The sequence below is a fragment of the Pundamilia nyererei genome, unplaced genomic scaffold (assembly GCF_000239375.1).
Source record: "Pundamilia nyererei isolate P.nyererei 1_Seehausen unplaced genomic scaffold, PunNye1.0 scaffold00081, whole genome shotgun sequence".
In the NCBI taxonomy this organism is placed as follows: Eukaryota; Metazoa; Chordata; class Actinopteri; order Cichliformes; family Cichlidae; genus Pundamilia; species Pundamilia nyererei.
The window spans coordinates 1,934,131-1,956,951 of NW_005187482.1; the positions used below are offsets into that span (position 1 = coordinate 1,934,131).

Here is a 22,821-nt window from a genome sequence, read left to right on the forward strand (position 1 = left end):
TTTTTTTTTAGATCTTTGGATTGATATCAGCTGTACGGTCCTACACCAGCTCCACATTTGGTGACAAAGAGACTTACAAACATCTCATGATGACAGGTGTCCGAATGGCCACCTGCAATCAGATCCTGGACCCGTGGGTTTATATCCTGCTGAGACGTGCCATCCTCAGAAAAATCTACCGCATCACTAAAAAGCAGGCCAGCTTCAAGGGAAGCACTCTCCGGCGCTGGGATTTTGGCTCCTTTCAGAACTCAGAGAAAAAAAAGGTTGATCCCAAAAGTTTTAAATAAAAAGAGCATAAGCCGCCCCGGTTTAAATAAAACTGTTATTGTGAGTGGGGATGTCAAATGTTCTGAGCTGGATGATCACCTACTGCCTAAGGAGAACCTCTTGTGGTTTTACAAGGGAAAAAACGCTGACTACGGTAAAGAGAAGAGTTTGTCCTGCTTGAAAGCAGATGTAAAAAATGAAAAGGACACTATGAGCAGGACTCTTCCGTGTTCCCATTTCCTAAAGTAAAGACTATTTAATCTTAAAGAAAACATCTCAACTAAAAAGTTTGGCCTTTGATGTTGTCTTTTTCTTTTACTTCTCTGAGGTAATGTAAATGACTTGTGTAAATGCTTAGGCAACAGCAAAAAGATGTGAAAAACTCCACGTATGTGCACAGTGGAGGGTTGTGACATGAATGTGAATAAGCGTCTTTACTGTGTATTTGTTAATGTATCAGTAGTGTATCTACTTTTCCCCGAGTGTCCAGGGGCTGAAGTGAAGCTATGTGCTGCAAAAGCTAACTGAATGTGACATTGTGTTTTCTTTTTTTTAAAGGGGCTGAAGTGAAGCTATGTGCTGCAAAAGCTAACTGAATGTGACATTGTGTTTTCTTTTTTTTAAAGGGAATGTAATAAAAAGTTGTATTGTCTCATTTTAAATTTTCATTTTGATCATTTTTGTACAAGATGTGAAAAAGTTTCCTTTATTTATAAAATATTTCCCAAAATTTAGTTTATAATGGCAGTTATTGTGAATGTTTAAGGCTCAGTTTCAAATTTAGACTTAGCCTTTAAACCTTATTTTGGGCAGTAAACCACAATGTTTTTGCTAGGAGATAGGCAAGAAGATCAAATCACAGCAGGCAACAGGTTAGCTTAGCTTAGCACATTAGATAGCTCACTCTGTCCAAATTTTTTGAAACCAGCACAGATTTCTTTGCTCTTACAAAATAAAAGCTTCAATTTGTGGAGGGGAGGGGGGTAGTGTCTTAAACCTACAATACAGAGTGACTTGATGCTCTTGACCTGTACTTATAACATGCGGTGGAGATGGATAGCGAATGAGTAACAGCTTCTAACTTCCCACAAGCACTCATTTATTTAAAATATCAAAAATAAAAGTGCTACCTCTACCACACATTACTTGACAGCACTCTAGTCCGCGTACCCACGTAAGAATCCATTACAGAGATGGTAGAAGAAGAACAAAAACGGGGGTGATGCACCAGTCATGAGACAGGAGGCGCCGCCGTGCGACGATACACTGCGTTACAACAGCAACTGTTACAAACTGAAAACCTTTAATGTTAATTAGTGAACATTAGCTTTTAAAATCTACAGAAAAGTTAAAGACAGTAGCAACAAAGAGGGAAAGTGAATCTTTAACATATTCATTTTATGTAGGTTAATCTGCTGTGAAGCGGTCAGGGCTGCACAGCAAAAGAACAAAAAAAAAAAATGCTGTTCAAACAGTTTTGTGCATTCCAGAGCAAAAGGGAGGTGTATGCTACCACTCTAAACTCCTCAAGGTCAAAAGTTAAAAGATCTCAGTTTAACCACTCGTTATCTTATGGGAACAGAGTCGTTCAGTCTGTGTTAGAATTTTCCATCACAGCCTTAATGGGACTGTTAGTCTGATTTTGCACTTTTGGACAAACACAAACAAGCTGTTTGTCATTGTTATCAATCTTTTTGCTAACCCACATATGGGTTCTTACATCATATAAATGAGAGAAGTGTAATTTTAAGAGTTGGAAAACCTTAGAAATGGCAGTGGTTCATGTGGATATATATTTCCCTAAAAGGTAAACTATGTGTTGTTGCAACACAACTGGTGACCTACCCAGCGTGTACCCTGCCTCTCACCCTATGATAGATTTTTTTATATGCGTCACAATAATATATTTTTTTATAAAGCCAATCACAGAGTCTGACTTTGTGCTTAAATGCGCAAAGTTTGCATGAAGTCTTGGAACTGAACTGAATCACAAAAATAACAATAGTTTTCATAAATTATATATAACGATAACTTGGTGATAGACCTTTGATAAAAAAGTATCTGATGGTGTGTCAAAATCAACTGTTTGACTTCCAGATACCCAGCACAGTAACAATGTAATGCTGAAATGTTTCGAGTTTTCGTGAGATGATTAGAACTGAGTTTGATAAGATGTGAGACAATTTTAATTTGAAAAGACTATTCCAGACTGTAATACTATACCTGGATCAAGAAAAGTATTCTGTGATATTTTCTTTATAATTTCTGCAACCCCTTTTTTCATACAAGATACCAAAGCTACTTTTTCTTTTTAAAATAGCCTTTTCCACTACTTTTTAGACCAAATCCTTAAATAACTGTCATTATTCTTGTGGGGGAAACTTTATGGATATCTCTCACAGTAACACACAAGCGGTGGAAATGACTACGAATATTTGTTATATAAGATAACTGTCGTGACAATAACATTAGTCCCAAACATTGCTGAATCAATCAGCCAAGTGTTTAGAATTCAATGCCTTGATTATTAGCCACGCCCCAAAGACGGTGTTCCGCTTTTCTATTTGTAAATATTCAAGTCACGTGGAAATTTAGTCCAATAAGCACCATTCTCTTCCCAGATCGTGGGCGTTTCCATTTGTGCTCCTGCTGCCGAGACCGGGAGCTAGCGTGAAGCGCTGTGTTAACGACACAACGGTAAGTAACAAGAAAAGATCCGAAATAATAACTTTAAGTATTTAGGAATGAACATAATAAGGAAGCTGCATACCAAGAGTAGTTCAGATGCTCGACTGTATATTCTGTCTTGGGCTCGTAGACTTCAGACGTTGAGCTTTTTTTGCCATTGTTCGGCAAAGCTAGCATGCTAGTGCTAACTGTAGCTGAGGTTTCAATGGGGTCTCGTTTTGTCTCCTCTACCATTTTGGTGTCTGATAAGCAGCAGACAAGAACTTAAATTCAAAATTCTCAGTTAATGTGCATCATATTATCGAGTTTTGCAATTGGCAGGAATAATGGTAACACACATGGCTGTGTTTCCCGATTTGTGGAGCATGTCTGCGCAGCTTTAAACCGCAGTCGGTCGGTTTTTGTCGGGGATGCGAGCTAGCTGCCGTCAACAGCCAGACTGCGCCGAATTAAAATGGCGTCTGTTTTTAAATCCACGAGTTGGAGCTGCGAGGGTTCGGGGACTGGTTGTTTCTTAACGTAAAGGTTACGTTTCAGTGTGAAGCTTTAGTGACTCGTGGGGAGTGCGACATGAGCTCATTTTGGCTTTGTGCCATGTTTCGGTAAGTCGTTGACAGGTTGGAGCGTAGAAAACGGGGCAGTACGAGCCGTGTTTAAGATTTCTGCTCTTTTACGTTATGTCAGCTTTGTATCCAGGTACAGAAAGGTAGACCCACGATGGGAATGCTACAGTATGTGAGACCTGTGGGTGTGCCGTTATTATTGAATGAGAAGTCCTGCCCGCCCACTTCACGCCACTATTTGATCCAGATCTTAGCGTTTTGCTGTAGTAACACAGTAGCAGCTACACTCATCACGTCAGACAACACTGATGAACACTCAGTCATCCATGAAGGTTCTGCTGTTCCCCTCCACTCACATTAATCTGTTTACACCAGCCTGAGATATATATATAAAAAAACGATTGCCCTTTATTCTGAAATATTGTGGTTTGTAGACACGAGTTTATTTATTACTGTGGAGCAGGAGAGGCTGGGCCTGTTTAGTGCCTGATGCTTGTAAATTTGTGCCAACTATGTTGCTGCAGCTGGGGGCCAGAGATGCCAGTGAAGTGTAAAAACATTTTCACCTCTGAGCCACTGAGTGTCGAACAGCGACAAACTTGAAATATAAAAAAATGTTGGTTTTAATTTTGCCCTGATTTTTTTTTTTTTTCCGTCCTGCAGACTCAGACAGCAGCAAAGTCATCTGCTGCCAAGACGGCCATTTTAATACTGTGGGTCACTGGATAAAGCAGCCGTCACGGTCTCCACAACAGCAATGGTAAAATTTTCATTATTCAAGTCTTACTGCGCGTTGTTTATAGGGCAGAGGATATCCAGGCATTTATATTAAATACCAGTGTTAACAGGACAAATGATTGTGACCCATCTGATGCAGCCAGCATGTTGCTGTTCCATGATGCCCGGGGCTTTGGGAACACATGCTGGCTGCTTTCACATCACTGCCATCACTCTCCCATAATTTGGCTTTGGTTGCCTGTGCATACCCTCTGCTTTTGTAATGATTAGTTTTAGAAGCTTGACCTCTGTGTTCAGTATTTCAATTCATCAAACAAGGTCAGAGGAAGGAGGTCTTAGTTTGGTGGCCCGTTTAATCTTGATAAATGGTTTTTCCAGGTTGAGCAGGAGCTATTTCATGAAACTGGATTAGTAAAGTTAGTTGAATAACTGGTCTGATTAGAACCTCGACTGAAGTTTGAGGAGCTGCTGCATAAATGTGTTAATCTGGTTAATTGTCCCAGGGTAATTCAAGATGAGGTATTGATGTATTTTCAAGAGTAAAAGTTAGACTTTTATTTGTGGAATGCGAGGTAATAAATCTCATGCACATTCTTGTCATGCATTGAAGTCTGGGTAGTGTTACGATGGGAATGCTTTGATTGAAACTAATCTCGTCTAGCCATGTGACAGATATGTTCCCTTAAATTCACGCTGTTGTTTCTTTTCACCACTAGCCACCACCAATGCGCCACCGCGCCATGCGTGTCTTCATGAATGACGACCGCCATGTTATGGCAAAACACTCTGCCATCTACCCGACACAGGAAGAGCTGGAAAGTGTACAAAACATGGTGTCTCACACAGAGAGAGCACTCAAGGCCGTCTCTGACTGGCTGGATAAACAGGAAAAGGGGACGACAAAGTCTGACTCAGGCACAGAGACTGATAAAGAAAGGTGAGATGTTGGAGACTTTGAGTAAACAAGTACCTTTTTAAAACCAAAGCTGACTTTGTTTCATTTTATTCTTCTCCACTGTGCATCCGGTGTCTTTTCAAAGTGAGCATAAGGATCAGGCCACCCGCTCTCTGCGTGGCGTCATGAGGGTGGGACTGGTTGCTAAAGGCCTGTTACTGAAGGGGGACCTGGACCTAGAGCTGGTGCTCCTTTGTAAGGACAAGCCTACCATCAATCTGCTGAAGAAGGTGTCTGAGAACCTTGTTACACAGCTCAAGGTGAGAAGTGTGACGATTCACTCTATATTTGGAAAAGTTTTATTTAACTATAACATTGCTATTTCAGATAACTTGAAACTAAACTAAAACTAGATGCGATTTAACACAAATAAAAATAAAAAGTAGATTTAGAAAAAGGCAAATTAAGTGAGCAAACGTTTATAAACTATATTAGTTTTAGTCTTTGTGGTGCATTATCAATCTGAAGCTTTGGGTCATGTCTTGATAGAGATTTGGGGTACCTACGTGGCTGTGATGCTACTTGTATTGTAATGCCTGTAAAGTCTTAGCCTTATCAAATATATTTCTCATTATAGTAATTGGAAAAACTAAAACGGCCCATTTTAGAACGATAACTAAACTGAAACAAGCAGACGCTGAAAGCTAACTGAAATTAAACTGAGTTGGGAAAATAATTTTCAATTTTGACATGACTGATGTTTTGGGTGTCCGTGTCATCCTGTGCAGTAAGGACAAACAAAACTTCCCACTGGCAGCATGCACACAAGCAGTGACTCCGACCCAAAAAGCAGCTCCTGTTTCTGTGAGCTGGGAAGAGGAAATGTAAAGCTAAAATGAATTCAAGGCTGCAGTAAACCAATGAAAATGTTATTTGGCTGAAATCGTCCGCCTGCCAGTATTCGTATTTTAAACATATTGATTAACCTTGTGTTAGGCCCGGAAAGCTTGTATTTTTGGGTTAGCCCTTCACACTTGGGAGTACTCTTTAATTAAAATTTCAGTAAACGCAAGCATTAAATAAGCTAATCAGAAGCGTCTCGCTTGGGTGAAAACTCCTCTGACCCAAAAGTGTCTGCAGACGGACACATTTGTGGGAACAATGATAGTAATGGGTATTATGGAAAAGCTAGTCGTTGCCTTTTGTTCTTATGAAAGTGAAATCTGCGATTGCCTCACCAGTGAGAATTTGGTTGGATGAGAACATATCCAATGATATAAGCCTTGAGATTACATCTGTACTGGTATGTAAACTGTTGGGGAAAGTTACTGGTAGCAGTTTTAATAAAACAAAATGATCTAGGACCAAGAATCTATATTTGCTAGCTTCATAGATTTCTATAATAACTCAATATCTTTAAAATAAAACAAGACATTAGGGCTTTTTATAAACCCAAATTTAGAGGAAAAAGCGATTTCAAAGTTTTCATTCTGGATCCCTGAGTAGTGTTATGTTGTTAAGGAAATCCTACAGTTGTATAGTCTTTGCTATCCCTACACGTGTCCTCCTTCATGACTGGATAAGTTAAAGAAACCAGTGTCAAGTCTTTTTTTCTTTTTTTTTAGCTGTACTGATTGTCTTGTTTTCTTTCTTCCAGTTGATCACAGAAGACAAGTATGTGGTGACCCAACAGATCCGTGAAGCTAGCATCGTCATAAAGAACACCAAGGAGCCCCCTCTCACCCTCACAATTCACCTGACGTCCCCTTTGGTCCGTGAAGAGATTGAGAGGGCTGCAGCTGGAGGTAAGCTCCTGATTGAAAGCCTCAGTGTTTTTCTTTCTTTTTTCTTTTTCTTTTCTTTCTTCTTTTTCCCCTCTTTTTAGTGGCACCCTGTTTCCAGCAGGGAGGCCAGGCAGGTAACCAGCCTAGACAGATATTGTTTATTGGGCCTTCAATGGAGCTAGAGGACAAGAAATGCAGTCACATAATGAAAGTGTGCTATGCTTATAGCTCTCTAGACACTCTCGTAGTTCCATGTAATGTAATTGGACATTTTTGATGGCCCAATATACAGTATAGGGCAGGTAATTTACTGACTTCTGAAGACGTGGCTTTCTCTTCCCCCTTAATGATCAAGGTCACCAAAGAAATGAAGGCTTACTGAGAATTTAACCAAATACAAAAAGAGAGACCACTTTGTTTGCATGTGTTTTATCATTGATGATGAACAGTTTGCATTGCAGCAAAAATGAGTAGCAAAACGTGCAGTGACACCCAGCAGTGGGCTATTGACAGTCTCTGATGTTGTTGAGCAGGGAAGGCTCGGGGTTGCAGATAATGACAAGGGACACTTGAAATTGCCTGTCCAACCACACCCAAAAATCCAGGGGTTGGTCCCACATGTCAGCTAGTAATAATTAATGGCAATGTGAAACATGTTGTTATTTGGATTATTGGTAGCTATACAACAAAACATTTGTATTTTGCGTTTTTTGAGTTTTCAACAATAGACCTCTACCTTGACTTTATCTGTAGCTTCGTGCTCACAGTGAGGCCCAGTTTGGGACTTTGTTTAATTTTTTCTTTTTAAGCCATCAGTTTTGCTGCAGTGTGGACTTTTTTTATACCCACCTTTTGTGTATCTGATCATTTTTGCCTGTGGTTTCAATTCTGATTCTCTCTGTCAAGCCTTCTAGTTTGTCAATTTTTAGGGACGCTGGACCTTTGACCAACTGGCCGCTCTCTGTCTCGGAAGGGGCAAAGCGCAGTGTACCCAATCTAGGGGTGAAGGGGAGGGGCTCTACCTCCTGTTAGCGCCAGAAAAAGAAAACTAGACCATTTTAGGCAATGAAACTAAAGCATCATTTGAGTTGAAGTGGCTATGGAGAGACAACCTCCCATTTGATGCAACCTATAAATCCCTTTATAAAGTTGCCTTTCTACGTCAGGGATTTATTTTTATTTCTTGTAATCTCTTATTTTTTTACATATTCCAGTTACAACGCACTCTGCATTACAGTCACTCCGGTGGAATTTAAGTGTAATTGTTACGTGCCGGGTCATGTCAAAACATATTAACTGGGAGGTTGGGAGCGTTTGGTGGTTCTCCAGTGGAGGGGTCCCCCTCCCCTTTCCCCTCCTGGCTGTGGTTTGGGAAGGCTGCCTGTGTTCCCCCTGGCCGGCTGACAGAACTCCCCTTGGTCAAACTGTACCTTGTCTTCTTATTCCACCTGCCAATAGAAACGCTTTCAGTCAACGATCCCCCGGATGTTCTGGACAGGCAGAAATGCCTAACTGCCTTGGCGTCTCTCCGCCACGCTAAGTGGTTCCAGGTTTGGATCTTGTCTTTATTTGTCTCTAAAACAGAAGTAGTTTTGAGTTTGGTTTTATGCTGTTTGTCTTTTATTTGGGCGTTCCATGTGTTTTTTGTTTTTCTTTCTTTTTTTAAATTTACTCTTTTGAAGTGTACTTCCTGTAGTAATTCTTGATGACCTGGATGTTTGTTTCTTAGGAAACCTTTGTCATTGCACTGTTGTAGAGTTGTTTTACTCACATAACAAATTTTTATTGCTTTATCATTTCATAAACTGAGAAATTGTTGCTTTTCGGTCCCTGATTTTCTTTGTTTTCACATTTAGCTTAACAGCTTCTAACTCAAATCAGTATTAAAAAAAAAAAAGGGGGGGGGGAAACTAATCCATGGTTTGTCCAGGTGCAATATTTCTCCAATGTCAGTGTTGCTGTGAGTGCTTTGTCATTATTTTCACACTTCTGCAAGTCGCAAGCTCCACTTTTGGTAGAGAAAGTGTTCCTTGTAGTTAACTGTGTTTGATTATATCTCATTGTAGTATTTTCGCCTGTTTCATTTCTGGCTTTGACACTATAACGATCAGTGCTCCATCTCTGCAGCTTGTTATTGTAGAGTATGTGGCCTCAGCTGTTTCTGCTCTCTGGCTGTTTCTGTTACTCTGCGTGCCACAAAAGCAGCAGAAATATTGCACCTCGAGTCATATTTTAAACTTCCTTTGCCACTAACTTAGTCATGGCCTCTTTTAATGACAGCACATGTATGCATATCCTCTGAAATAACACACTTGTTAATCATTTTAAAGTTGACATAAAGTTTGAGGTGGCTTTAGTCGCACATTCATATGCATGCTTTTTTTCCTACAAGCAGTAACTACACCATCGATCATGCTGGCTATTGATTTGCAGACATAATAGGCTTTTCCACCAAAGTGATCAAACATCATTCTGTCACCTAATCTCTCTGGACATTTACCATAATGACAAAGCTAAGCTGCTGTAGTCTGTGTGGCTTCATTTTTTATCTTTCCACATATTTGAATATTTATCTTGCTTTTTGTTGCGTACAGTCTGCTTTTCTGTTGTGTTGTTGTTGTTTTGTTTTTTTTCTTGTTGTTTAGTTTTTGTTTAACTAAGGCTGTTTGTGCCCCTCCCCCCACCCCTTCTTGTTTCCTCAGGCTAGAGCCAATGGGCTTCGCTCCTGTGTCATTGTCATCCGGATCCTAAGGGACTTATGCACCCGCGTCCCAACATGGGCCCCCCTCCGGGGCTGGGTGAGTAAAAGAAAACCTTATAACAAAAATAAATACATTTTAGATATGTGCTGATTGTGCCTTTTAAGACTAGCAGATATGTTGAATAAATATTGCCTAAGGCTGATGAAAATGTCAAAAAAGAAACTTTAAAATTCCTTTGTTATTGCTTTCAAGACACCACTATCTCACGTTCTAATACTGTGACCTGAAATCTCTTTGTGTAAGGGCTTAAAAATGGCATCCTATCTCTCATGCTTTGCAGCCATTGGAGCTGATCTGTGAGAAAGCCATTGGCACAGGGAACCGGCCCATGGGTGCAGGAGAGGCTCTGCGGAGGGTTTTAGAATGTCTGGCTTCAGGAATCCTCATGGCAGGTATACACCTGAGATCTCTTCTCAAAACTTTAATTGTGCAAGTGTAATTGTACTTGTTTAGTTTGTGTGCTTATTTCTAAGCACACGCCAATGCTGTCGTTTGTTTATGTTGTAAGATGGGCCTGGAATTTCGGATCCATGTGAGAAGGAGCCAACAGATGCAATTGGTCATTTGGACCAGCAGCAAAGAGAAGACATCACAGCAAGTGCACAAGTAAGTGTGTGGGTCTGGCAGCAGCAGTGCCTCAAAAAGTCCCCAAGAGGCTGGCTACAAAAGCAAGCTCATGTCCATCAACATCCGTGTTCAAATTCCCAAATATGCAGCAAAAGAAGAAAAATCATGTTTACAGTCTGGTACAAAAAAACAGCCCAACATGATCTGCATGGAGAGAGATTTGTTTATTTTATATTTTTAACTGATTTCAAATTTAGGTTTAAAATTGGGGTCATTGGGAAAAAAGCTCCAGTACTTTCAAACTCTATTGCTTAACTTGAATTAACTGGTTTCTATGATGCAGTCAAGCAATTTATGGTTGCAGCATGCTGATGAGTTTTGCTAGCCATAGCTGGTGACTTAGCACTTTACCCTGTTGTCCAAATAGAGTCACTTCTGACTTAAAATAAACGAATAAACAAAAGAAATGGCTCAGACACTAACAACAGGGCTTCATAAACCAGTGAGTGATGTCACAGTGTCTGTGTCCTTCTTTCATATACAGTCTGTGTTCTGCATATTCATAAATGGGTATATAGTTAACATCATGTGTTTGTTGTCCTCAGCATGCCTTAAGACTGTCAGCTTTTGGACAGCTTCACAAAGTGCTTGGAATGGATCCACTTCCTTCTAAGATGCCCAAGAAACCTCGACCTGAGACTCCTATCGATTACACAGGTAAACCTGAGATTTAAGTCGTCTACAAAAGCACATTAGACATGGAAGTTTTGTCTGTGCATGGTGTATATTTAATATGTATTTAGTATAATTTGAATGATCTCATTGCACAACTTCGGTTGTTGTGTTTCAGTGCAAATCCCACCCAGTACAGCATATGCACCACCAATGAAGAGGCCTATCGAGGAAGAAGAGGGTACTGATGACAAGAGTCCCAATAAAAAGAAGAAAAAGCTGCAGAAGAAATGTAAGTACTCTTTTAGCTCAAGGTGTGTGTGTGTGTGTGTGTGTGTGTGTGTGCGCGCGCGCGCGCGCGCGTATCTGGGCATGGCAGAACAATCTGTGCCCAGGTAGGTGCGGAAGAGACACTTGTGTGATCAGATGTGAAGTTCAGCTGTATCAGAAATCATGAAGTGTGCTGCCATTGATAATGTTACTCAAATATGTTCCTTTCTTTTTGAATTAAATTAACAATTTTGATGTTTGTTCACTTTCAATAGGTTAAAGATGTTTGGTTTTAAAAATTATAACTACATTACTACTTTCTGGTCAAAGAAATTTCACTAGTCTGATGATTAAAGTAAAACATTTTGATTTTACTGTATGTTATCATAATGCTGTTTTTCTGACTTTATCACCAGCTGCAGAGGAGAAGGCTGAGCCTCCCCAAGCCATGAATGCCCTAATGAGGCTCAATCAGTTAAAGCCAGGACTACAGTATAAGCTGATCTCCCAGACTGGCCCAGTTCATGTTCCTGTCTTTACAATGGCTGTAGAGGTAGATGGCAAGACATTTGAGGCTTCAGGCCCATCAAAACGCACTGCCAAGCTGCACGTAGCTGTAAAGGTAGGCAAAACATTTGCAAGACTGTCTGAAATGCATATTAGATTTCATTGTTGCCTCAGTGTCTTTTTGTAGTTAGAGTTAGACTTTATTCTTATCTTTTTAACCTACAATGAATCTTCTGTTTGCACCTTTTAGGTTTTACAGGACATGGGCCTGCCCACTGGAGTAGAACTAAAGTCTCCTGAGCCGGCAGTAAAAGCAGACGAGGCAGTAGTAGCAAACACTGTGGAACAACAGAAGCCAGTAGTGCCACCTGTCGAAACTATCACTGCTGCCGCAGGAGCAGCTAATGCAGAAAGCACTGAAGCTGCAGAGGTATGTGTGTCAGCAACCAGCTTTTGGGTTGTTTCCTGTACTGCTCAATGTGTCATTTTACCCACCAACTCTTTCTTATCAGACTGCTCGCCAGCAGGGACCAATCCTCACTAAACACGGCAAGAACCCAGTGATGGAGCTGAATGAGAAGCGTCGAGGCCTCAAGTATGAGCTCATATCAGAGACCGGCGGCAGCCACGACAAACGTTTTGTCATGGAGGTGGAGATCGACGGGCAGAAGTTCCAGGGCACAGGATCCAATAAAAAGGTGGCTAAGGCTTATGCAGCTCTGGCTGCACTGGAACGGCTCTTCCCTGAAGGCTCAGCACCCGAAGCTGCTAAAAAGAAAAAGGGACCACCCATGGTAAGCATCCCATTTCAAAAGTCCAGGCCCAAGATTTTTGCTTAAAGCATGTTTGTAGTTAAAGTAACTGTGGTTCATGTTGTATTTTGTGTACATCAGTTCCTGTACAGCTCAGTGGTAATGTACCATGACAGTGATGAAAGAGTAACATCCAACAAGTTTACATCTTGCGTTTTGCAGTGAAGTAAAGTTGTAGGGTCTTGTGTTGGGGGGGGGGCGCGTTCTGTATTGGAACATCATATTAAAATGGCAGTAAAAGCCGTAACAATTGTACACACAACACGCCAACTTAAGAGCTGCATAACCAGCCGAAGTGCCAAAAGAAGACGTCATATGACGTCAAAATAAGCTCATGACACAGGCAATGCAGCAAGTATAATGGCCACATTACTGCTCAAATAAAAAAAAAAAGTTAAAATTAAAAGTGCTCTGTTCATCTATTTGAGTTAATTACTGATGTTAGAAAGGATTGTGTCACATCTTAGAAACATGAGACAGTTGCCTCTTAACAGGCTGACAAGTGAATTCTATCTGAAGGATGCACAACAGAAGTATCTGCCAAAAAACCAAAGGGGGAAAAACTTTAATGAGCATCTTTCTTCAATGCTCTCTTCCACTCCCACTGCTATCTTGGATTTGGTTGTCAAGAGAAAATTATAGTCCATTGTAGGGCTTGCAATAAATGGAAGTCTTCTGTTTAATGGTGGCAAACGCTGGCTCTCCTGATAAGATAATCTGCAGTTCATCCATGTTATGTAGCAAAATACTATCTTGAGTGGATACTGTTAGCCAGTTTACCCAGACTGTTGAGCTGATCTGGTAACTAACTACTTACGGTAATCTGCTAATGGCATTAACTATGGCTAGGTTACAGCTAACTGGTTAACTGTTTTGTTTGCTAACGCTATTAATACAAAAGTATAATGGTATTGATTTGAACTCTTTACCCTTGAAAGGTTACCATGAGTAACCATTGAAGCTCTTTTCTGCGCGGAGTGCTTCCTGTCATATTTTAGGCCTGCTTATAGAACAAAATGACTGGGTTTGCAACAGAAGTTAGCGAAGGTGGTCTCTGCCTGTGCAGCTACCCTTTGTTTGATGACTATTACAGTAGTTTGTTTTCAATGTCTTTATTGGTATTAACTGAGGTGTTGAAACTCACCATTAAAGGTACAGGGGAGGTCATCAAATGTTGCCTTTATGACGTAAAGAGTTAAGATATCAGCAAATAAGGTACGGCACAACACTAAGATGAATAACTAACATTTGCTAGTGTTCTTACTCATATGGGGGAAGTCGACTAGCTGTAAAATATAGTTATGTAACATGTACTTTTGTCATTGTTACTGAAACACAGGTATGCAGAAAGTTATGCTGAACTCCTTTTAAGTGATGTTCATTTTCTCTTTAGCACACGCCAGGGTTTGGCATGATGGGAGCCCCTGGACCTGGAGATGTCGGCGCCCCCAGGGGCAGAGGGAGAGGAGGGCGAGGTCGTGGAAGAGGCAGAGGTTTCAATAATGGAGGCGGCTATGGCCAAGGAGGTAAAAACAGATCCTGGTATACTGGTACTGCTGGTAGACTTGGTCAGTGTGCTTGACACAGTGTTAAATCTCTTGAAAATAAAACTTATGTCCTCCTCCTAGGTGGCTTTGGAACATATGGTTATGGGAACAACGCCAACTCCGGATACAGTGAGTGTCCATTTCTTCCTTTCTAATCTTGTTGTGGGTAAGAATGTAATCTTTGAGAATCTGATTTACCCCGTGAGCTTCAGAATTATATATTTTTGCCAGTTTGTTAGCATTGATGTTGTCCTCCTGCATCTGGCTAGAACTCTGGGAAATGTAGTCTATTATTTGTTTAAAAAAAAAAAAGGTTTTGTTTTTTTTTTTTTCCCCCAGCCAGCAAGACCATATGCTGGGTTGTTCCCAGTTCAGTGATTTTACATTTCTCTGCTTTAAGCCACAGGATTGAATCTGGTTTTGACAAGTCGCCTCTTATGAGTACCCCTTTCTTCGTTCTGGCAGCCTGTTCTGAGGACTGACCTACAAGAGCGTGACAGGAGCAGAGAAATCTAAAAAAGAAAAAAGACCAAAACAAATCAAAAATTCAGTTTGAACGAAATCCGACCAATGAGTATTTCACCTGCCACAATTTTAAGGCAGGGAAAAAAAATTCAAACTAAAATTTAAATCTAATTTTGATCATTTTTTTCCCCCTTCTCTGCCCTGTCTCACTCTTTAGGTGACTTTGTCTCAGACTGCTATGGCTACCACGAGTTTGCGACATAGATGTTCCCCCAGTCTTAGAAAATCCAAAACTGTGCTGTAGCGAGGATAAAAACGGACAAAATACTCAGTAGTTTTCCCGAAGCATCACGAACTCCCCTTCACCACCAAGTCCTCAACCCTTGGAACAAAGTGACAACTACCCTCTGCCCTGTCTTGCCAGTTCTTCTTGTCGTAACCATGGCACCTCGGGGAGATGACGTGCCACTTGCATGCATGTAGCCATAACACCTTGTGTTCTCTCAAGTTGCCGTGGATGTACCCAAACTCCTGGATCTCTGCAAGCTGCAGGGCCGATTTGTTGCAGAGTATCTTCACCCGTCATACTGGGGGACGGGGCTTGTTTCTGGAGTGTGACTAGCTGGCAGCTGGACTAGACTGTCTTTTGGATTGTTGTCAAGACCACGAGGATGGCCTGGTCTCTCTCTTTATCTTCATAACGTTTTCTTGGATGCAAATGCTGAGAACCTTTCCACGTGGATTGCTTTTTAGTTCACTCTTAATGCTTTTTACTCACTCCCATGTTTTTTCCAGTTTGCTTTTAAAAAGTGATCATGTGGTCTATTCGAAAACAACAAAAGAATCTGCTGTGTCTGTATCACATCAGCAACACTTGTTAAGTCATTACTGCACTGAATGCCTGATGTTCTTATTTTGGGGATGTCTGCAGGTTTCAGTTTTCCATCTGTATTAAGTTCTGAACTGTAGCTGTTGGAAGACAGTGGATGAATTGGAAGATCTGATGCGTGTTGGTGAAAAGACTTGTTCTAGCTGTTTTTATGTTTTGTTTTTTTTAGGGTTTTTTTGTTGTTGTTTTTTAAATAAATGTGACTTCATTCATCACTGTGCTACTGCAGGCTTTGTTTTGATTGTGCGTGACAATGTATTGCCATTAAGAAACATGTAGTAGGTGCAGCCGCTGCCATGCTATGTTTGTTTTTATGACCATGCAATGCCCTTGTTTCACAGATTACTACAATAACGGAGGTACAAACGGAGGACCTGGGGCATCAGGAAGCTCATCGGTTGGCCCTCCAGCTAACACAGCACTGGGCCCAGCACAGGGATCCTATGGTTCATACTACCAGAACGATGGAGCCTACACTGCCGCTTCTGCCAGCAAGCCCCTCAAAAAGAAACTTCCTATGCACAAAGGAGGGAAAGCATCTTTTCCAGGTCCCCCAGGGACAAATAGTGGGCCTGCAGGGGGCTACCAGTCTGGCAGCGGCTCAGGGCAGGGCTCCTATAACCAGTATGGCCAGGGCTACGGGCAGGGAAAGAAGAGTTTCAACCAGAACCAGGGGGGGGGAGCAGGTGGATACTCGTACAGCACTGCATACCCGAGCCAAGTGACAGGAGGAGCTGGAGGTAATCAAGATTACAGTTACGCTGGTAAAGTGTTGGGATTTTAAGGATTCTAAGAAAAATTTTATTTATACACATTTTCATCACTAATTGTCATCGTTTTGGTGCAGGTTTCAACAACCAGTCCGGTTACAACTCACAGGGAGGTGGAGGAGGTAGCAACCAGGGCTTTGGTTCTCAGTACCACAACTCGGTGGGCTACGGCAGAGGCGACAGCAGCATGAACTACCAGTACAGATAGACGACTGCGTCCCTCCATCTGTGAATCTCCAGCACCAAGCACCCCGCATCAGTGTCTCAAGCCTTCTCCAAAGAAAGTGATTGACGGCTTGCCTGTGCTCTCTGCCTTTTTCTATGTTTGCTTCGTATGTGCTTTTGGTTTGTATGTAGCACATGTGGGCACAAAACGAGATATCTGGACTTTGATGTGTCAAAGCAGAGTTGTGGCTGAATTTACTGGTCTGTTTCAGTGGTCTGGTCAGTGCTTAGTCTTTTTAAAAATTATATATATATATAATTTTTTATTTTTATTTTTTATTTTAATCGATACTACCAGTCCCCATTCTCATCACTAAATATGAAAGCCGATGCTACAATTCACTTGCTTGTTCTGACTTGGTTTCCTTTAACAGTTATGTGGCAACAGCATTTATTTCCACATGAAATTTAGTACAATCTTGTGGTGTTAAACTACAGGGTTGTGTGTTTTGTTTTCCTTTTGTTTTTGTAACAATTCAGTGGACCCAAGAACAACTTTTCTCCAGTGCTTGTAATTTTGGCTTATTTTGTAATTTACCTACTGTGATGTAGTTATTTTAATAAATGGTTTTGGAGATTACTGGAAAGTACACTTTACGTTCTGGTGTTTAAAGTCACATTTCTGCTCAATGTAGCTTTTGGATTGGGTGGGACTTGTTTGAGTTAATGTACAACAAACTATGTTTGTATCAATAAAAGACTTTTATTTTGAATAAAAGCCTTCATTACAGTTTTGACTAAAGTTATCGGCTAACAGTTATAATCATATAAAGTGGGGTATTTCACAGGTAATATTAAGCAGGCTCAAAGGAAATCTGGAAACGCTACCAAAATTACAGCTATAAGCATTTGGAAACTGGGTAAAATAAGTTGTGATTTTATTCTTTTTAAATGTTCATAGATGCCCCTAGGGTTATAAATGTCCTGTAATGTAGTGGCATCACTGAAGCGGAAAAGTTTGTTAAAGGTTAGTAACCAATAAAATATAGTCCGACTGTAACTATGTTATAGAAATGACGCTTTCTCACTCATCCTTTGGTCGGCAGTGGACCAAACCACTTTGAGAAACGTGGGGAGTCAGTCTTTTAAAACATATTTATATGCATAAACATCTGCCTATGATTAAACCAGTAGCTATTTACAATTATATAGTTATATAAAGGGATGTGCTGAGGCCAAAGCGTTTTTCGCAGAAAAAGGGATGTTAGACCACCTTGTACACCATAATATCCGCCCATACTTGGATTGCCATGACAACGCAATTTTAGTCTGCTTTAGGACGGTGGCTACAAAGGAAAAAAGAAGCTTAAGTCGCTCTTTTTGAACTTGGTGCTACACAAAGACCCAGTGTAAGATAAGTAAGGATTACTTTGAGGTGTACATCAAGCAAAGTTTTTCTAGTAGAGTCCTAAAATAAAACTAGCTTTTATGGAGCTTATAGGTAGCATAATAGGTCCAATTTCATCTATTGATAATGCCTGATAAACAATGTTTAGCTATGCAGGGGCGGATCTAGAGAAATTTTCTTAGGTTTGTATGGAAATCAAATGGGGTGGCAAAATCACAGCCTTTTTTTTTCTTTACACAAATGCTGGTGTTACATTGTATACAATGTATTATATATGGTTAAAATACATCAAATGCAGTAAATGTATACATGTTTCATATAAATATAGTCTACAACTGTCTTATTTTTTAGCCCACACAATTAAACATTTCAGTTACATAAAACATGGGATATTTGATTTTATGTACTGTATAGTCTGTATAATAAATATGTAGCCCAATAAGTATAAAATCTAGACAGCTACACAACATGAGGTGGTTCAGTTACAAACACAAGTCTAACTAAATTGTCTTATTGTCTAATTAAATTGTTACATGCTTAAATTTACACAAAATGCCAGAAATCTGCACTGTCATGAACACATTTTTTCAACAATGGATAGTAGTAGCAGTATGTGACAAGAGTCCTTGGGTAAGACACTTCACCTACCGCCTACTGGTGATGGCCAGAGGGGCCGATGGCACGATATGGCAGCCTCGCTTCTGTCAGTCTGCCTCAGGGCAGCTGTGGCTACAACTGTAGCTTGCCTCCACCAGTGTGTGAATGTGAGAGTGAATAAATAGTGGGATTGTAAAGCGCTTTATAAATGCAATCCATTATTATTATTATTATTATCATTATTATTATTATTATTATTATTATTATCATCATCAGTCAAAAACCTTTATATTTGGTGTCCATAAAAAGCTAAAGTAAGTATTTATTTTGTTTTATTAAAAGATTAGAAATTTGATTCTGAAACAATTTCTCTGTTTGTTTCAAATTCAAAAACTAAATTGCACAGAAATACAATATTTACGGTAACCCATTTTATGTCGCCCTAGCTACTCCTTTTTTTCTGAACTTTATTTGAAATTATAAAGCGAACAGTCAGTCATTCCAGTTCAGTTTTTACAGTAGACATACAGGGCAAATAAGAGTAACAATATACAATACAGTACAATGAAATAAGAAGGATAAGCCCTAGCTACTCCTGCTTGTTCGGCCTCCGAGAAAGTGACGTCACGTCCGGTCTCTTTCGGGCTTCGTAGAGCTACAGCATGGCGGACACCGGTGTGTTGGAGACGCTTTTACAGCGGGTTGAGAAGGTGGACGACGGCGTGGACAGCCTGGCCGTGGCGACCAGCCTCGGGGTGGATCATCAGGTCATCGTCGGGGCCGTGAAGAGTCTCCAGGCTCTCGGTGACGTAAGTTTCACGAAGAAGCAGCGGAAGTTAGGCTGTCACAGTCAAATGCACGGTGACTGATGCAATAGGTTGAGCTGACAGCCGTGTTTGTTACCTGTTGTACAGGTAATCTCAGCCGAGTTGCGCTCCTCCAAGCACTGGGAGCTGACCGAGGAGGGCACCGAGATCGCCGAGCAGGGCAGCCATGAATCCCGGGTCTTTAGCTGTATCCCCCAGGAGGGCCTGGCTCAGAGCGAGCTCATGGTTAGTGTTTGAAATTAATTAATTAATTAATTATTATCAGAATAACAAAGAATCTAATGCATTAGGTACCTGACGGAGGTAACTTGCTACACACTTAAGAGAAGCAAGGTTTTGATTCTTAAATATCCCTGAAAGTCCACAATATTACGAATACAACATCCACTTGACTGTTTATGTTCAGGTTTTACGTGTATGTATTTTATGTTTGTCAAACATCTGTATTGAATTTCCCAATGTCTGCATCTCTCATGTATTTTCAGCCTTTTTTGATGTTTCAGTTAAACTTTCTTAAACTCTGCCATCATTTCTGTGTAGAAACTGCCATTTGGGAAGATCGGCTTCAGCAAGGCCATGTCCAGCAAGTGGATAAGAGTGGACAAGGCCCACGAGGGTGGCCCCAGGATATTCAGGACTGTAGGTGTTCTGTCATACCCGCCTTTTGTTGTCGCCTTTTCTGATTGAGGTCAGTTTTCTCATTAAGGTGTGTGTTTTTGATCCCCAGGTGGAGAGCATAGACGACCAGGTCAGGGAGAAACTGCTTCTGGTGCAGAAAGGCAACAGCACTCAGCTGGAAGAAAAAGAAAAGAATGAGCTGAAGAAGAGAAAACTGCTCTCTGAAGTGTAAGTCCTCTTGTTTAGTTAGTGGTGAATGTGTACCTTTTTCTGCCAGTAGGTGGCAGGAGACGATTAATTGATACTCAGGGGTTTCCCTGCTTATTCCAGCTTGCCTGGTATTACTGGATTCAAGTTCTCATCAAGCTCAGCAGTAATAAGAGATGAACATGCACAAAGTAGACAGGCGTCTCTAGAGGTCTTCAAAAACATAGTTAAGTGTGTTGAATTTCATTCAGTATTGCAACAGGCAATATTTTCACTTCACATTTCACACACACATGAAGTCTGCTGCTCATGGGGTTTCAGCCAAATCTCTGCAATGGTAGCTAGGAGTGTTAAACCATCAGATTTTATGTCACTTAGTGGTCTGAATCATGTTAGCTGATTTGTTTCGTAGAGTTAGAAATTATTCTTACATACAGGCGGGTGGGACGGGCAAACACATGATATAAATGTTTTTAAATGGTCCCAAAAATATTTGCTGCTGCTGTTTCCAGTCATGGAAAGTGGAAGTGGAAAAAAGTCTTACAATTTCCAGAGTAAAAGCTTTAAAATGAGCTTTACTTAATCAGATTAAGGTTGTACTGACACTCCTCTGCCTCAGCATGTTTGACCCTGTAAGTCTGGTTCATTTGATTAAATGTGATGGAAGAGGTGATCCCCGGTGTGATTCAGCTGCATTCAGCCTGAGTGGAAAATTCATCACTGTGTTAAATAACCGATGAATCCGTAAGGCATGGAAGCGGATGGCGTGTCACTGTGCGCTAAAAACAACCACACTTGCGATGTGTGTGTGTATTAGAGTGGGCGTGATGGTGGGAGGGGTGATGTTTACATTTGAATGGAGAAGAGTGATGGAGTAAAATAAGTGGAACAAATAAAGATGTACTAAAGCGCACTCAGGTCCAGGATGCAAAGTAACCGTGTGTGTGTTTGGAATATGGCTTTAGTTCAGATAATATAAAATTATATAATGATATTTTTAGGTAAAGCCTTTTATCCTTTTATTATTACAGCTGCATATGATCTGCTCCCCTAAAAGCTCAATAAATCTTTTATACAGGTCTGAAATGATTCTTGTGTCTTAACAGTTTACATTTGCATTCTCAACTGTGGCTTCGATGCTTTGGAATAACCTTCCCCTCCATATTAGACAAGCGTCATCAGTGCAGGTCTTTAAATCCAGATTGAAAACCTATTTTTATTCCCTGGCTTTTAACTGTGTAGGAAACTGACACCTTTCTTATTAATTTTATTGTATTTTTAATTTTGCTAGTTGTTTTGATCGGTGTCGTTCAGCACTTTGGTCTGCCTGGTGTGTTTTTTAAAGTGCTATACAAATAAACCGCCTGCCTGCATCAGCACCACTCCAATAAGCCCACAGGTGCCTAAAAGCAGCACAAATTAAGTTTAACAACTAGCAACTAAATGTTGCATCCTCTCTGAGCAGCTGCAGAGCCGCTGCTTAACAATAATGGATGTGAGGAAACCGCTGTGAGGAGCGCTAGAAAAAGTAATAATGATTTGTTGGATCTACCTAGTTGGTTTTCCCATGTTTACCTAAGTGTAGAACTAGAGCTCCTGATTGGTTTGTGAAGTCACATGGGGAGTTTGAATAAGAAAGTTGTGTTGCTAAATTTTGCAAAGAAAGATATCTGTCTCCATCCTGCTGTTTTAATGGCTGATGTTCTGCCTGGTGTTAGATCACTTAAATAAACTCCAAGGTGCATATTCTTCCAAAATCTTCTTATTCACAAAGAATATTGCTCATGAACTGTACGCCAGACAACAAAAGCACAACTAAGCATCCATCTCCTTAGAGACCCTGCTATCCTGTCAGCACTTTCCCCCCGCGAGCACAAAAATGTTTTGCTTTTATTTATGTTTACGTTTGATGTTTAAATAATCCTCCCAATGTGAGACAGATTTAACCATCACATTGTGATGTGGCAGCGTGGCAGGTTTGTCACAGAGGTTCTTGTATTAACCTCACAGGATCTCTGCTAATTAGCTTCACATCAGAGTTTCTGTAGTTTAGGGAAGTGATCATGTCGTGGGTACGACATGATGTTTCTGTGAGAACATATATGTGGCTATATAGCTGTTGGTCACATCTGACAGTCTTTCCTCCTCTGACTGGTTATTCAAAGCAGACCCTGACGTCATCTCCTGGGCCAAAGCGGGTCCACAGATTGGCGGATGTTTGTGTTGTCTCCATGTAGAATGGAGGTCTGTTTAAAAAGTGATAAATCTGGATCATTATTGCAAGAAAGGAGCTAAACACGTTTGTTTTTCTGAACGCCATCACAACTAATCTGTGTGGTACATAATGGATTTATCACTATGCCACACTAGCTCAGTAGGAAAAGAAATGGGCTTGAAAGTGTGAGGTCACAAGTTCAAATCCATGCAGAGGTAGGGCTGTTCGATATAACCATATATATCAGATGATGATATAAAAACGTCTATCGTTTCATTTTACGCTATCGTTTGTTTCGTGGTGTCACAAAATAAACTCTTTACGGCAATATTTTTTCATCGTTTTGATGGTCACTGTAGTGGCTATATTAATTTCTAAAAGTTCTCTCTTTCTCTTATATTTTATATAACCACACTATGGACGGACAAGCGCCTGTTTTTATGTGTTGTCGTTAGCAACAGCGACGGTAACAGCATCGCGTGTCTGCTTTTTTTATGTTCCACATAAACCTTTCACAATAAAGCTCAAGATCCTGTTGAGACTTTTCAAAATAAACTGAATCACGTGAAAGAGCAGATTATTTAC

General features: G+C 40.6%; 3 protein-coding genes across 4 annotated transcripts in view; all 3 read left to right on the top strand.

Moving 5' to 3' along the window:
• The window catches only part of LOC102207612 (prostaglandin E2 receptor EP1 subtype-like), a 3,708-nt gene extending 2,886 nt beyond the window's left edge, over positions 1 to 822 (top strand). The window contains exon 3 of the mRNA XM_005738061.2: positions 12 to 822. Within this exon, the coding sequence (XP_005738118.1) occupies positions 12 to 290 (279 nt within the window). The 3' untranslated portion in view covers positions 291 to 822. The remainder of the gene's footprint in view (positions 1 to 11) is intronic.
• Positions 823 to 2,883: 2,061 nt separating this feature from the next.
• On the top strand, positions 2,884 to 17,016 carry LOC102207986 (interleukin enhancer-binding factor 3 homolog). Of its 2 annotated transcripts, XM_005738063.1 has the most exons (18): positions 2,884 to 2,967; positions 4,185 to 4,281; positions 4,976 to 5,196; positions 5,300 to 5,474; positions 6,812 to 6,959; positions 8,397 to 8,488; positions 9,641 to 9,736; positions 9,981 to 10,092; positions 10,209 to 10,306; positions 10,873 to 10,984; positions 11,118 to 11,231; positions 11,626 to 11,831; positions 11,967 to 12,146; positions 12,229 to 12,510; positions 13,922 to 14,054; positions 14,157 to 14,204; positions 15,771 to 16,169; positions 16,277 to 17,016. In XM_005738063.1, the coding sequence occupies exons 2-18, from the start codon at positions 4,279 to 4,281 to the stop codon at positions 16,405 to 16,407; spliced, it is 2,550 nt and encodes an 849-aa protein (XP_005738120.1). In that variant the 5' UTR covers positions 2,884 to 2,967; positions 4,185 to 4,278; the 3' UTR covers positions 16,408 to 17,016. The 2 variants fall into 2 exon arrangements, with proteins under 2 accessions (XP_005738120.1, XP_005738121.1); XM_005738064.1 differs by lacking the exons at positions 15,771 to 16,169; positions 16,277 to 17,016 and adding an exon at positions 14,758 to 15,756.
• A 1,967-nt stretch (positions 17,017 to 18,983) lies between these two features.
• Positions 18,984 to 22,821, top strand: part of farsa (phenylalanyl-tRNA synthetase subunit alpha) — an 8,204-nt gene continuing 4,366 nt past the window's right edge. The window contains exons 1-4 of the mRNA XM_005738065.1: positions 18,984 to 19,178; positions 19,284 to 19,421; positions 19,737 to 19,835; positions 19,924 to 20,042. Of these exons, the coding sequence (XP_005738122.1) occupies positions 19,032 to 19,178; positions 19,284 to 19,421; positions 19,737 to 19,835; positions 19,924 to 20,042 (503 nt within the window). The 5' untranslated portion in view covers positions 18,984 to 19,031. The remainder of the gene's footprint in view (positions 19,179 to 19,283; positions 19,422 to 19,736; positions 19,836 to 19,923; positions 20,043 to 22,821) is intronic.